The 13,659-nt window shown below is 27.4% G+C and overlaps 1 protein-coding gene across 1 annotated transcript; it reads left to right on the top strand.

Annotated features, from left to right (window-relative positions):
- Positions 1-3,946: 3,946 nt before the first annotated feature.
- Positions 3,947-4,120, top strand: K444DRAFT_510176 (uncharacterized protein; the record flags this gene model as incomplete). The annotated part of the gene is made up of 1 exon (XM_024873431.1): positions 3,947-4,120. A coding segment is annotated over one exon (174 nt), but the record flags the coding sequence as incomplete, so codon positions are not given.
- Between the last annotated feature and the right edge of the window lie 9,539 nt (positions 4,121-13,659).

The raw sequence follows: 13,659 nt of genomic DNA, 5'->3' as shown, positions 1-13,659 counted from the left end.
CGAGGGGATGCATCATGACGAGTGCAGCTTAGTCGAGCATTTCTCCGCCAGCCGTGAACTAGCGGAGGATCTGTTTTTGCTGTGACGCAGTTAAGAAATCCATTGAAAGCAAAATTTGACATCAAGGCGAGATTTTGGTTTACTCGAAATAGCCGAGGTTGTGAGGGGGAAAATTCGCTTAAGCCTTTGGCACGTATTTCGCTTAATTATCGCGCTAAGGAGTATTTAGCCTCGCCCCTAAGCTTCTACGAGCTTCACGCTTCTCTTCTAGAAAAATACCACAATTCTACAAATCTCTTTGTTGTCATGTGACGTGTGTTTTTACCCGGTAGATTGGTTGACCTGGTACATGGTTCACTTTTGCCTATTAGTCCTCTGGATCTCAATGTGCATATTGTTCACGTGCCAAGTAAAATGTCACTATCACATGACCTGGAGCCGGGGGCCTCCCAAGATTAAATACTCCCCTCTTCTAACTAAGCCATCTTCTAAAAGATTACTTTCCCTTGCGCGGCTTTGTTACCGGGGGGCGGGGCGGGGGCGGGAACCTCGAAGATCACAATACACTCTCTTGAACTGAGAAAAACTGGTTTTTGCAATTTGCATTTGCACCTACTTACGCAGCCCCTATTTAGTCTGTTTGGAAATGACGTGTTATGTATCACAAGACGCATTCAAAGGGGACTCTAAATCATGAACTTCTTTTGGCAGATCCGGTTCGGCTTGTGCTATTGACGAGTTGACAATGCATTAAGAATGCCATCATGACCAATCGCTTGAAATGTTTCCCAACTCCAGCTTCCCAACCGGAACAGCCTCGATCATAAAAATGCGACCACGATTGCTGTTCAGTGTAACCCTCCAACTCGCGAGCAAGCCTCCACCGTCGAGTTCGAAAACGTCTCTCCATTATGTGGTCCCCCCACAGACCTCGAAAAAATTGTTGGGTCCCTCATTCTACCCTTGTCATCACTTTTCGGCTCCTCGTTGTGCCCCTTTATGGGTCCTGTGCTGCTCCGAGGGGGACGCAATGGTTGCTCTTCAACGGCAGTTCCCCACTCTCAACTTTCTTTCTCGTCTGGTTCTTGACGACATCCACGCCCGGCTGCATCCTCTTCCTTCCCGAGCGTGCATTCTGTAACACTTTGCTTTCGGCCTGCACCGCATTGACAACAGCCTGGATAGCTGCCTTACGAGATTCCTCCTCTGTGCACCCGACAGGGTTGGAACTGCAAGGTTGCCGACATCCAATGTTTTTTCATAGATCCAAGAATCGAAAATCGATTGCTTCCAGTCGCTGATCTCCCGCTCCCAAACTTGCTCTTTCCTGTAGATCTGTTCGAAGAAGGTATCCGGAACATTGTCAATGTTGCCAGCGTGGACAGTTCTGCCGACCTTCTGATCATTTTTTCACGAATGCCAATCTCTCCACCACAACTCCATGGCAGATGCAAAGATATGAAGGCACCACTTCCGGAACTCCTCATCCTTTGCCGCCGCTGGGTTGGCTGCTCTCGCGATGCTTGCGCAACCACCGAGGCATGAGAACATTTGTCGGGCTGCCTGGAGATTGCAATGACCTACCCAAACACCTTCTGCTCTCGAGGTTTTGTTCTTCGCGGCAGGCCATGTGGAGGTCTTGAGGAGTGTGCTCATGACAAGTTTTGAGCTTTTGAAAACAACACAACTTCTCCAGTTGAGGCTGTATTTATTCACCGAGGCCCATATATGCTCCTCAGCACGTTCACTCGCGGCATCGATAAGTCGCTCAGGGAGATGTTTCAGGACTGAGAATTGTCACATCCAAGCCGCGCACCAGGCTCGGCAACGATTGCTGAGTAATCGATTAGCAATCGATTGTGTGCACTATTGATTAGCTATCGATTGTAATCGATTGGTAATCGATTACTAAATGATTGTTCCACCGCTTTTACCCCGCATCCCCCCATTTTTTTCTTCTCTCTCTCTCTCTTCTCTCTATTTTCCCTGCCTCGCATACTGATTTTTTCCAAAGATATTGTCAAAATGTCTTCTTTACTTGAACCAGATTTATTGTTTGCGCGATCAGTTTTAGTAGATTCCACTCCAAGTACTCTAGATATATTAAAGTTGAGAGTACCTTGTTGGGAATTTTGTCGTATTCCTACTCCAGATGATCTTAAGCAAGACGTTCTTTATTATACCCTTTGTGAAACTGAGCCATATAGTATACGAATATCAAGAAATATAGGGGATTATTTGAGCCGCTACTACCAAATTACGATATTAAAGGCTAAAAGTAAGAGCCAAATTACTACAAACCAGTAACTTAAATAACTCTGGTACGAAGCTCAAGCTGAGGAGGGAAATGGGATTAAGGAGTTTGATAATAAGGTCCTTGGAGCTTGCCTTAATATAGCAGTTATTACTGAAGCTCTAATCTCCCTGATTATTATACGGAATCTGTCTTTTACTCTTATTAAATGGCCGGAATTTCATACCTTTTGCCAAGTCCTGAATCGAGCTTGCAAGGGCAAGATTATAATCTCTTACTCTGGAGTTTATAATAAAGTCAAAGAAGCTTGGGGAAAGCATAAGATTATCGTACGAAAGATCCTTTAATCGGCAGTCTCACTTATCTATATTTCGCTCGATATTTGGACCTCCCCAAATTAATTACTTCTTCTGGCAGTTTATATATACTTTACTATATACGATTATAAGAGGCAAAAAGCTCTTCTTGCTCTCCAGAGAGTACCTGGCCATAGTAGAGAGGACCAGTTCTCTATTCTTTGCCCTGTTCTTAAAGATTATGGTATTATACGAAAGCTTAGAGCTATTATTACTAATAATGCTTTCTCAAATAATGTTCTTTATTAATATATTCAAGCCTTCTTAGCAGAGTCATATAACAGGGAGTAGAATACGGAGGAATGGCGAGTTCGCTATATTAGCCATATTATTAATCTTGTTATCCAAGCCTTCCTATTTACGGACGTAATTAGAGTAAAAGAGCTTGAATTATATAATGGCCAGGAGGAGACTAGAGAGCTTGCGGATAAGGAAGTAATTAGGGCCAAGTTTAGGCTCTTGGGACTACTTAGCCAAGTATATAATATTATTATTTATATTCGTGGATTACCAGGCCGTATAGCAGCCTTCAAAGCTCTTACGAAAAGGCTAATTCCAATGGATAATCGAATAAGATAGAATAGCTAGTATAATATGCTTTTTATACTTTTCAATTTAAGGCCTATAGTAGAAAAGTATTGCCAGGACTACGAGGAAGAGCTAGAACTAGATCTTTTGAGCTACTAAGACTAGAAAAAGCTTCGTATAATTAAGGAATTCCTTAGTTCCTTCTTACGAGCTACTTTTGCTATAGAGGGAGATTCTATATCCATTAATACTATATTCTTTATAATGGATATTTTAATTAAATACTTGCAAGAAATAACTATAAGCTTACCCCTTTTCCTTTCTCTCTTTCCTTTCTTCCTTGTCTTTACTTAATTAACTTTTATAGGCTGAGTATAAAAAGAAAAAGGATAAAGAGAGCCAAGATTTCCTTTAACGCCTGAATATCGCATATATAGTACTTGATAAGTACTATATAAAGACAGATATGTCTCCTATTTATACTACTGCTTTAATTCTGAACCCTATATGCCGTATAAGATATATTGAAATGCACTGGCCAAAGAAGTGGGTAAAGCCAGTTCTACTAAGAGTAAAAAAGCTCTGGGAAAGGTATCGGGACGAGGGGCCACAAGCTCTAATTATTCTAACTACTAGCTCTTTTCAGGAGCCAGAAGCACTCGATACTTACGATCGGCTTGCCTTAGCCCTTTAATCAGCTACTAGGCCAGCAAGTAGGGACGAGTATATGGACTTTAATATGGAGGAATCGTATGATCCTGGTAAAAAGGGGGCCCTTGTATGGTAGTGCCAAGATATGCAAAGGTAACGCTGGCCTAAGCTCTCTCGTATGGCTATTGATATCCTCTCAATAGTACCAATGAGCGATGAACCAGAGAGAGTCTTTTCAGGGGCTCGTCGTACGGTAAGCTGGGATAGGGGGCAGCTAGAAGCCGAGATAATTGAGATACGGGAGTGCCTTAAGCACTGGAAAAGGACTGGAATTCTAGATACTTTCTTTAAATAGGTAAATAACAGAGAGCCTTTCCTTTATTATATATAGTATAGTACTTTACTAAACTTCTGAACCTTCTGGAATTAGAAAAGGGATAAAATCGTACGTATGTAGGGATTAGCTCGCTAAACAATCGATTGCACTATCGATATAATCGATACCTTACGATTATGGCATCGATTGTTATCGATAGTGCAAAACGCTAATCGTTGCCGAGCCTGCCGCGCACTGAACTCCATTTTGGCGATTGCGATGCATAGGTCTCGGACTTTATCTTCCTCGTGCAGAAGATCGTTGTGGCTGAGGTTATCGGGATATGCCAATAGGGCTTGCTGCCCATTCGGAATGAGTCGGTAGGTATAACCTGCGTTTATCTTGCGGAAAAGCTCGAGATCTTGGAAATGCTTGTTGACATGGAAGGAGGGACCGTCGTTGGATTTGCGTGCAATCTCTGGTTTCCAGATGGTGGCATCGACTTGAATATCACCTTCACACCCCACCATCGCTGCTAGCATCGTCCTACTTGCCACCGTCTCCTAAATATCACTAATTTCAAGGCGAGAGCTGGTAGGGATCGCCAGCGAGTATAAGCTTCATGTCTCCACCCTTCCAGCCGAGGCATGCATATTATGGGACACGTAGAGGAAAAGAAGGGGTCTGGACGACGGGGTTCTTGTACTCTGTGTGTATTTGGTATTGCGGTGACTCTGCAGAGAGAAGCTCTCGAGTCCCGAGGATCTAATCTAGGTTTCTAGCTGGCGTGGTTGCCTTACGTACCAGGCCACAACATGCCCCCCTAGATCTTAGAAAAAGTTTCTCCGGAAATAATACAATAAACAAGTAGCTAGCTATCTTTAAAGATAATACTAGTATCCTTTTCCTATCTATTCTACTAATTACCAAGATTAGTCAGAGCAGGTCCCCAAGGGGCGGCAGTAACTAGATAATTATTAGAAGCATTAGTAGTAATATTATTATTAACGGGATTATTAGCTAGAGTAATACCATTATCCCAAGTAGCTAGCTAAATATTAGAAGTATTAAATAATGAAATAGTCTGGCATTTAGTAAGCGGGCAGAGACTAGTAACGTGAGTACGTAAGATAACTATAGTATATTTCTTATATAAGTAACCTAGAAATCTGTATTTAGTATAAATAACGGGTTAAGGGTAAGTAATTAGGGTATAGCTAATAAGATAATAGCGGGAATATATGACTTGAGAGTAATTCTTATAGTAATAGCTAAAAATACTATATTCTCTATAATAAACCTCAGAAATATCTTTCTTATAAAAAGAATAATTCTTAGTAAGATATAGTTATTTAATATAATACTTGTTCTAGTTCCGGAAATAATAATTACAAGGTCTACTATAATAAGAGTATTTCTTAGTAAAATAATTTAGGGAATATATATAATTATTATTTTTAATATAATACTTATAACTATAAGATATAATATAATTCTTAGTAATATAACTCTTATTCTTATACTTATTATAGGTTATAAAACGGGAACTATTAACTTAAATAACGTGATTCTTATTTACTAAATTATGGAATAATTAAATAATATATATATTATTTAAGTTTAGCTTAGTAATATTAGTAATAAGGTTCTTATTAGAATATATACTAAGTAGCTTAAATATATGAGAAAATATAACTAATAAAGTATATGGCTTATTAATAAATATAGTATTTCTAGTCTTAATAAAGCAAATAAGAATAATATTAAATTTAGTACCTTAGTAGCTAGTTATTATAAGAATAGTAATATTTATTAGAGAGAATTATTAGAGATAAGTAATACAAGCTTTAAGTTAAGCTAACTATTTTTTATAAAAGCTAAGAACTATTATTTTCTTATTTCTAAAAAGCGAATCTATAAATATGAGTTATAAGTCTTTTATAATAATATTAACTTCGGAATTATTAATAAATAAAGTACTTCTATTCTTTTTTCTAGAGTAAGATTAGCTAATAAATTTCATATATTAATTAGTAGAAACTATAATACTAATCTTAGTAAAAATAAAATTATAAATAAGTTTAATTTCCTTTATTTCAATAATACTAGATAAAGCTATCTTGACTTTACTATAGTAAAAGATATTAGAAATAAAATTACTAATCTTTTTCTTATATTTATATTAGACTATAAGAAAAATATATTTAATATTATTATAAATAAATTATTTAAACTCTAATATTTTATATTATAATAAGAATAGATTAAGGAAAGAAATAATATTCTTCTCGCGTTTTTCGAATATATAATATAAACTAATTTATAAGTAGTTACTAACTCGGAAATAGATCTTAGTTTCCGGAAATATACTTATAATAATTAAGGACTTAGTTTCTAGAACTCGGCTAGCTTTATTAAGAAATATAATAATTAGCTTAAAGTTTATAATAAGATTAACTTTTATTACTATTACTAGGATATAAATAATAATATCCTATTCTTAAATAGTTTTAGTAATTAGACTATTTAAGGCAAACTTAATTTGGGTATAAGTAATTATATTAGTACTATAATAGCTATTAGAATTATATTCTAAAAGTATTATATAAAGATTATACTAGTTAGGAATAGTTATAAATTATAACTTTTAGTATATAATACTAGCTAGAAATATATTTATAAGAATATATTATAAATTACTATATTCTTAAAAAGCCTTATATTTCTTACTTAAGTTATTAAGATAACTAATAAGGGCTATCTTTTCTAGAATAGTATCTATTTTAAAGTAATATTATTAAGGTTTCTTTTACTAGTTATATATTAGATATATAATAGACTTTTTACCTAGTAATAAATAAAGATAAATAATTTTCTTATTAATCTTACTAGCCTAAAAAATATTAAGAGTATATACTATAACTTTATTAATTACCTAATTAGTTTTAATAATATATAGTACTTACTACTTTATACTAGGCTTTACTATAATCTCATATATAAGTCTAATATAAATATGAGTCTTTCTAGTACTAAAAAAACTATATAAAAAAAAGTACTTGAGGTAATTAGAAAGGCTATTATATTATTATACTTAAGTGCTATTAAACTTATAATAAAGATTTATAGGGCCTATTAAGCTAAGAATATTAATATAATAATATAAAGAAAATATAATATTATAATAAAGTAAGGTTTAATAAATACGAACTAATTATAAATTATTACTTTACTAAAGAATATTATAGTATTAAACCATATTCTTAAGACTTTACTTACTATAAACTATAAAGATCTTAACCTTAATTTAAAAACTTTCTAGAATAATATTACTTAAAGCTTATATAATATTATATAAGTAATAATTAATAATATCTAAAAAAGTATTAATAAAAGAGTAATTTTAACGTGAACTAGTCTAATTAGGGATATAATAATACTCTAGTATAATAGTAATATAGCCAGAAAAAGTAATATTAGTTAGTTTAATAATAGATATAGTTTAAGTATAAATATCTTAGTTACTATTTAAGTCTTTATTTTTATTATTAAAGATATTATACTTATCTTTATTACTAAGCTTATTATTAGGATTATAAGCTTCTTTATTTATAGTATTACCTTAAACTTTAACCTAGTCTTAGTTTCTAGAAATAATTACTTAGTTTTTAGAAATAATTACTAGGTTCTTAAAAGCTACTACTTGATTTTTAGAAGTAATTACTAGGTTTTTAGGAACTATTACTTGGTTTTTAGGAGCAGCTACTTAACTTTCGGGTTCTAAAATAATAAGATAAACTTTTAAGTATATATTAGTTATTAGATATAATATATTAAGGTTAAGGAACTTTAGGAAAGTAAAATAAACTCGAGTAATTATCTTAATATATTTCTCTTAACTAGTATTATTAATATTACGGGTATTAGGAGCCTTAATAATTTATATTATAAAGAATTCTACTATTAACTTATTAAGAAATAATTCTTAGTATTTATTTTTAAAAATAGTATTATAAATAATAGGAATTTAATATAATATCTTATTTCAGAATACTATTTTAGTATATTAAAAAAAACATTAGGTCTATTTCTTATATTTATAATATTACTTATTATAAGAGCTATAATAATTAGAGAGTTTTTAATTTAAGTAAGTACGGAATTATTATGGCTTTTAATTATAAATTATTATTAGAAAATTTAATATAACTTAGTAATAAAGTTATTAGAATAATAAATAATAATATTAAAGCTAAAGAATATATTAGTACTAATATTACAGAGATTACTTATTAGCTTTACGGCTTTATTATTAAGCTTCTTTATTACTAGAATAAGAATCTTGCCTTCTAAAATAAGGGCCTTTATAAGTTTAATTTTAAGTAATACTAATTTATATAAAAAACTATTATCTAATTAGAAATCTTATCCGGATTATAGACTATATTTATTAAGAAAGAAAATAGTATTATTTAGGAGCTTACTATAAGTAATACTAATAATAGCTAGAACTATAAAGATAATTCAGATACTATAAATAGCTAAGTTCTTAGAATTATTTTAGAGCTTATAATACGAGAATATAATATAAAAAATAATTAAAGATTATTACTTTTTAGAATAATAAAATATTAAGATAGCTTTAATAGTATTATTACTAGTAAAATTATTATTAAATTAGATACTCTTAGTAATAAAGATAGCCTTTTATAAAATAAAGATATCTTAAGTAAAAATAATACTAGTAAATATATTATTCTTAATATCTTATACTAGAGCTATTTTAGCTTTAGCTTTATTTTTAAGATTATTATCTCTAGCTTTAGCTTTAAATTTATTATTTCTGGTAATATCTTTTATTTCTTATTTATTATTTAGGAAATAATTTATATATTTATTACTTAGAAAATAATTTATATATTAAAAGTAATCTTTATTAATAGCTATAATATTATTATAAAAGTTTTTAGGATTAATTAGTAAAGCAAATTTATTATGAGAATTATTAGATAATATTTTAGTTATTACCTAACTAGAGATAATAGTATATAGGTTTTAAGAAAAATATTATAATACGAAATAATTAATATAAGGAGATTAAAATAGAAGAATTAAATAAGATTAAGGACAGCTTCTTAAAATTACGGTTATAGTTATAATAAAAAATTTTTAGACCAGAATATAAAAGTAAGATAATATAAGTAAATATAAAATACTAATAATAAAGAATAAATATAGTAATTATAAATAAATTATAGTAAATAAAGAAAAATAAATTTTAGTATATGAGTTATAATAATAAGCATATTTATATAGCCTAACTTGGGTTCTATATAATAAATCTAATACTTATCTTATTTAAAAGCTTAAATAAGTTTAGAAATATTTATTATTAATTAGGATTAGAATAACTAGCTAGTTTTATTATAGCCTAGCTATTTAATTTTATAATAGACTTAATGGGTTTATTAGCTAGCTATATTATATAGCTTTTTATTAATAATTTTCTTAATAATATATTTTTTAATATTACTAATTTTAAAATATTCTAATTTAGGTAGCTTTTATTAATATAAGTCAAACTTTAGAGTTTTAGCTAGCTCGAGATACTTGACTAAAATAACTAGATATATATCTATTAGCTATTCGGGAAGCTATAATTCATATATAAAAAGGCCTTTTATAAATATAATTTTAAGAGAACTAATCTTATTATAAGAGATCTTTATTTAGTTTTATAAATAGTAGCTATTTATATTTTTCTTAGTAAAATAAAGATATATCTAGTCTTTAAATTTAGGATAATAGTAATAATTATTATATTATATTTTTATTTTAGCTTATAATAAAGTAATTATATTCTTAGCTTAATATTATAGGTCTTTTCTTTCCTTAATATAATTAAAGTCAGAATTAGTAGCTTTAATATTAGGTTTGGAATTAAGTTCTAATTTGGGCTTTCTTTTATATAAATAAGTATAAAAAGTAATTCTAGTTACTATATTAGTTAAAGTATTAAGATAGAATTAAATATATAAAAAGAGATTTTCCTAGCTATTTTAATTATAAAATATACTAATTTCATATTATAAAACATATTTTATAGTTTAGTTTATTTGTTTTATTTAATTATTTATTACTTAATAATAAGTTATAATTATTATAAAACGGGTTTATATTTATTAGAATAGCTATATCCAGAAACCTAAAAAGAACTTTAAGTCTTAATCTAATATAATTTAATTAGAAAATTCTTAGATTATATAAATAATATAATAATAAATATTTGCCTAGTCTTTTATAATAAATATATTCTTACTAGATAATAGAAGTATAAATTTTAAGGCTTTATTTATAACTATAAAAATAGTATTATTTTCTTATTTAAATATAAGTAAGCCAAGAATAAAGTTAAGGCAAATTATTAATAAAGAATTATCCGGGCTCCAAATAAGTTATAATAAGCCCTAAGATTACTAATAGCTTAGTTTACTAGCTAGATATAACGGGTACTTTATTATATATTTATATAATATAATTTTTAGTTTCGGGAAAAAGATATAGTTTTTTAGGAAGTTATATATCTTCTATATATCTTAATAAGCTTTTCTATTATAAGCTATCTTAAAAACTTACTAATAATTTAGGAAGGAAATATATAGTCTCTTATATTTCTTTTTACGGAAATATAAAAGATATATTTTTTAATTAATATAAAATTATTTTAGGATTATAATAGAACTATTATTATTATCTTAAAAATCTTATACTAACTTAAATAATTACTAATAGACTTTACTAAAATACTTATCTAAAAAAAGATTTCTTATTATAAACTAAATTATATCTTTATAAAAATATAGTATTATAAGTATAATACTCGTTTTAGTAATATTTACTAGGAAAACATATATTAAATTAATATAAAGAGAGCTATTCTTAAATATTATAGTGAAATTCGGGGACTTTTTAGTAAAGAGCCTTAATAAAATATTAGTATTCTTATAATTCTTACTAGAAATATAATAAATTTACTATAGTTAAGGTATTAGGGAAGCTTTTCGAGAGCCTAAACTAGACTTATTATTTCTAGCTTTAATAACTAGTAATTAAGTTCGCCTAGTATAAGCTATTAGGATAAGAAAAGTATTAGTTTTTTCTTTTTATCTAGTTCTACTTAATAAAAAGTAACTTTAATTTCTTTTTCTTTATTCTTATTAATATAAAATATAAATAGTAAAGCATTTATATTAAAGTTAGGAAATACTAGAAATAAAGTAAAATATATAGTATTTTTTAAATCTTTAAATACTTTTAGGTAATTTTCGGGAATTAAGCTTTTATTAAGTAATAACTTCTTTATAAATACTTTCCATAGCTTCTTTTTAATTAGAGCTTCTTTAAATCCCGTTATTTTAAGCTTTTATAATAATTAGGATATTCTTATATAATAACTAATATACTTATAATAATATCTAAAGAAGCCTAAAGCAAATTCTAGGTAATATAGGGTTTTAGGAAATTCTAGAGTTTTAATTACTTTAATTTTCTTTTCTATTATAGCTAGGCTATACCTAGAAATATAATATTCTAGAATATTAAGATCTAGTTAAGTAAAGTAATATTTCTAAAGAAAAAAAGTAATACTAAAGTTTTATAATAAGTAAAAAGTTATATATAAGTAATTAATATAACTTTTAATTAATTTAGAGAAAATAATAATATTATTAATATAGACTAGAATAAACTTTTATAAGAATAAGCCAAAAATCTTTTTTATTTAATATTAAAAAAATACTAGTAATATAGAAAGGCCTATAGTACTTTTTATTATTCTTTCTAGACTTTTATAAGATATTATAAAAGAAGTTTTTTATTTATCTTTAGGTTATAAAAGCTATTAGAAAAAGCTTTTAATTATATTTAAGATTAAGAATATAATAGTATTACTTATTTATACGAAAATATCTTCCTATTTAAGTAAAGAATATATATCTAGGTAAAGTTTAGTATTTATTTTATAAAGATTTACTATAACTTTAGCCTTACTATTTCTTTAGATAATAAATATAAGAGATATTACTAGACTAAATTCTCTTAATAATATATTTTTAATAATACCGGCGGCTTTTAAGAAATTAAGGATTTTATTTATAGCTTAATAATCTTTTAAAAATAAATTATATGAGGTTTATTTAAGATTATTAATAAAAGTACTATTTTTAAAGAAAATAGATATTATAATCTTATTATTAAAATAGCCTAGCTTTTTATAAAAAAGATTTATATATTTTATAATAATAGCTCAGATCTTACTAGTAAACTCTTTTCCCTAATAATCTAATATATTTACTTTCTTAAAGTCTATTTTTAGGTTCTTTAGAAAATTAATAAGAAATAGATACCCTAATAAATATTTCTCTTTAGGATTATTAGAAGTAATTAGAGGCAGTTCCTATAAAATATTTATAATATTAAGGAAGCTTTTAACTATTTTTGAAAGAGATATATAAGCTTAAAAAGTTTCGAGAAATATATTTTTCTGGATTTAAATAAGGGCTTTACTAAAATTTATAAATAGAATTACTTTTTTATTATTATTAATAATTATATTAATTAATAACCCAAATTTGCAAATTACTAGGTTAATTATAATAAAGTTTAGGTATACTAGATATCCTAATATTAACTAGGGAAATTACTAGTAATATACTTTTAGATTAATACTATAGCTAGAAGATATAATCTATATCTCTAGTATATAGATATTTATTTATGTCTTATAAAGCTTAAAGTTATTATTTCTAATATAAATATATATTTTCTTATTTTAATAAATAAGAATATTAGACTTTAATAGTATTATGGCCTAATAAAGATTTATCTTATACTTTTTTAGGAATATTATATTTAGAAATATACTATAAAATAAGGTATTAATAATATAGATTTCTTTCTTAAAATAGATATATTTATTTTTTATTATTCTAAAAAAGAAAGAAAATATAATAAAGTATTATATTTCTAGTTCGGGCCTAATACTTAATAGGCCTATAAATAATATAGTAATAAGAATAAAAATATTAGAAAAGAAATAATAAAGAATTACTCGAGAAATAAGTATTAATAATATACTTATATTAAAATAAAATAATTTGGGCTATAGCTTTTTATTATATAAAGTTACTTTTATATTTAAGATTATTTTATATTTCTAACTAAATATAAAAATAAATATATAAATAGAAATATAAAATAATTTTCTTTTAATAAATTCGGGAAATATAGTAATATTAGAGATTATATTAACTAAAACTTCTCGCGAGATATTATTTCCTAGTAATTATATATCTTATTTCTCGTATTCTTAAGCTTAGATTCCGGAATAATAGGCTCAAATATGTTTTTTATAAAATACATATAATAATATACTTTATTTCCTTATATATTAAGGTACTTTTAGTATAGATCCTTATTAATAGTAATTATTAGTTTAGAGGCTTTAAAGTTATTTGCGAAATATATTTATATAATATAGTTATTTAGTATAACTA

Source organism: Hyaloscypha bicolor (assembly GCF_002865645.1).
Source record: "Hyaloscypha bicolor E unplaced genomic scaffold K444scaffold_61, whole genome shotgun sequence".
Lineage (NCBI taxonomy): Eukaryota > Fungi > Ascomycota > Leotiomycetes > Helotiales > Hyaloscyphaceae > Hyaloscypha > Hyaloscypha bicolor.
The sequence above is the reverse complement of the archived record's forward strand: the minus strand, read 5'-3'. Positions and strand labels throughout refer to the sequence as shown.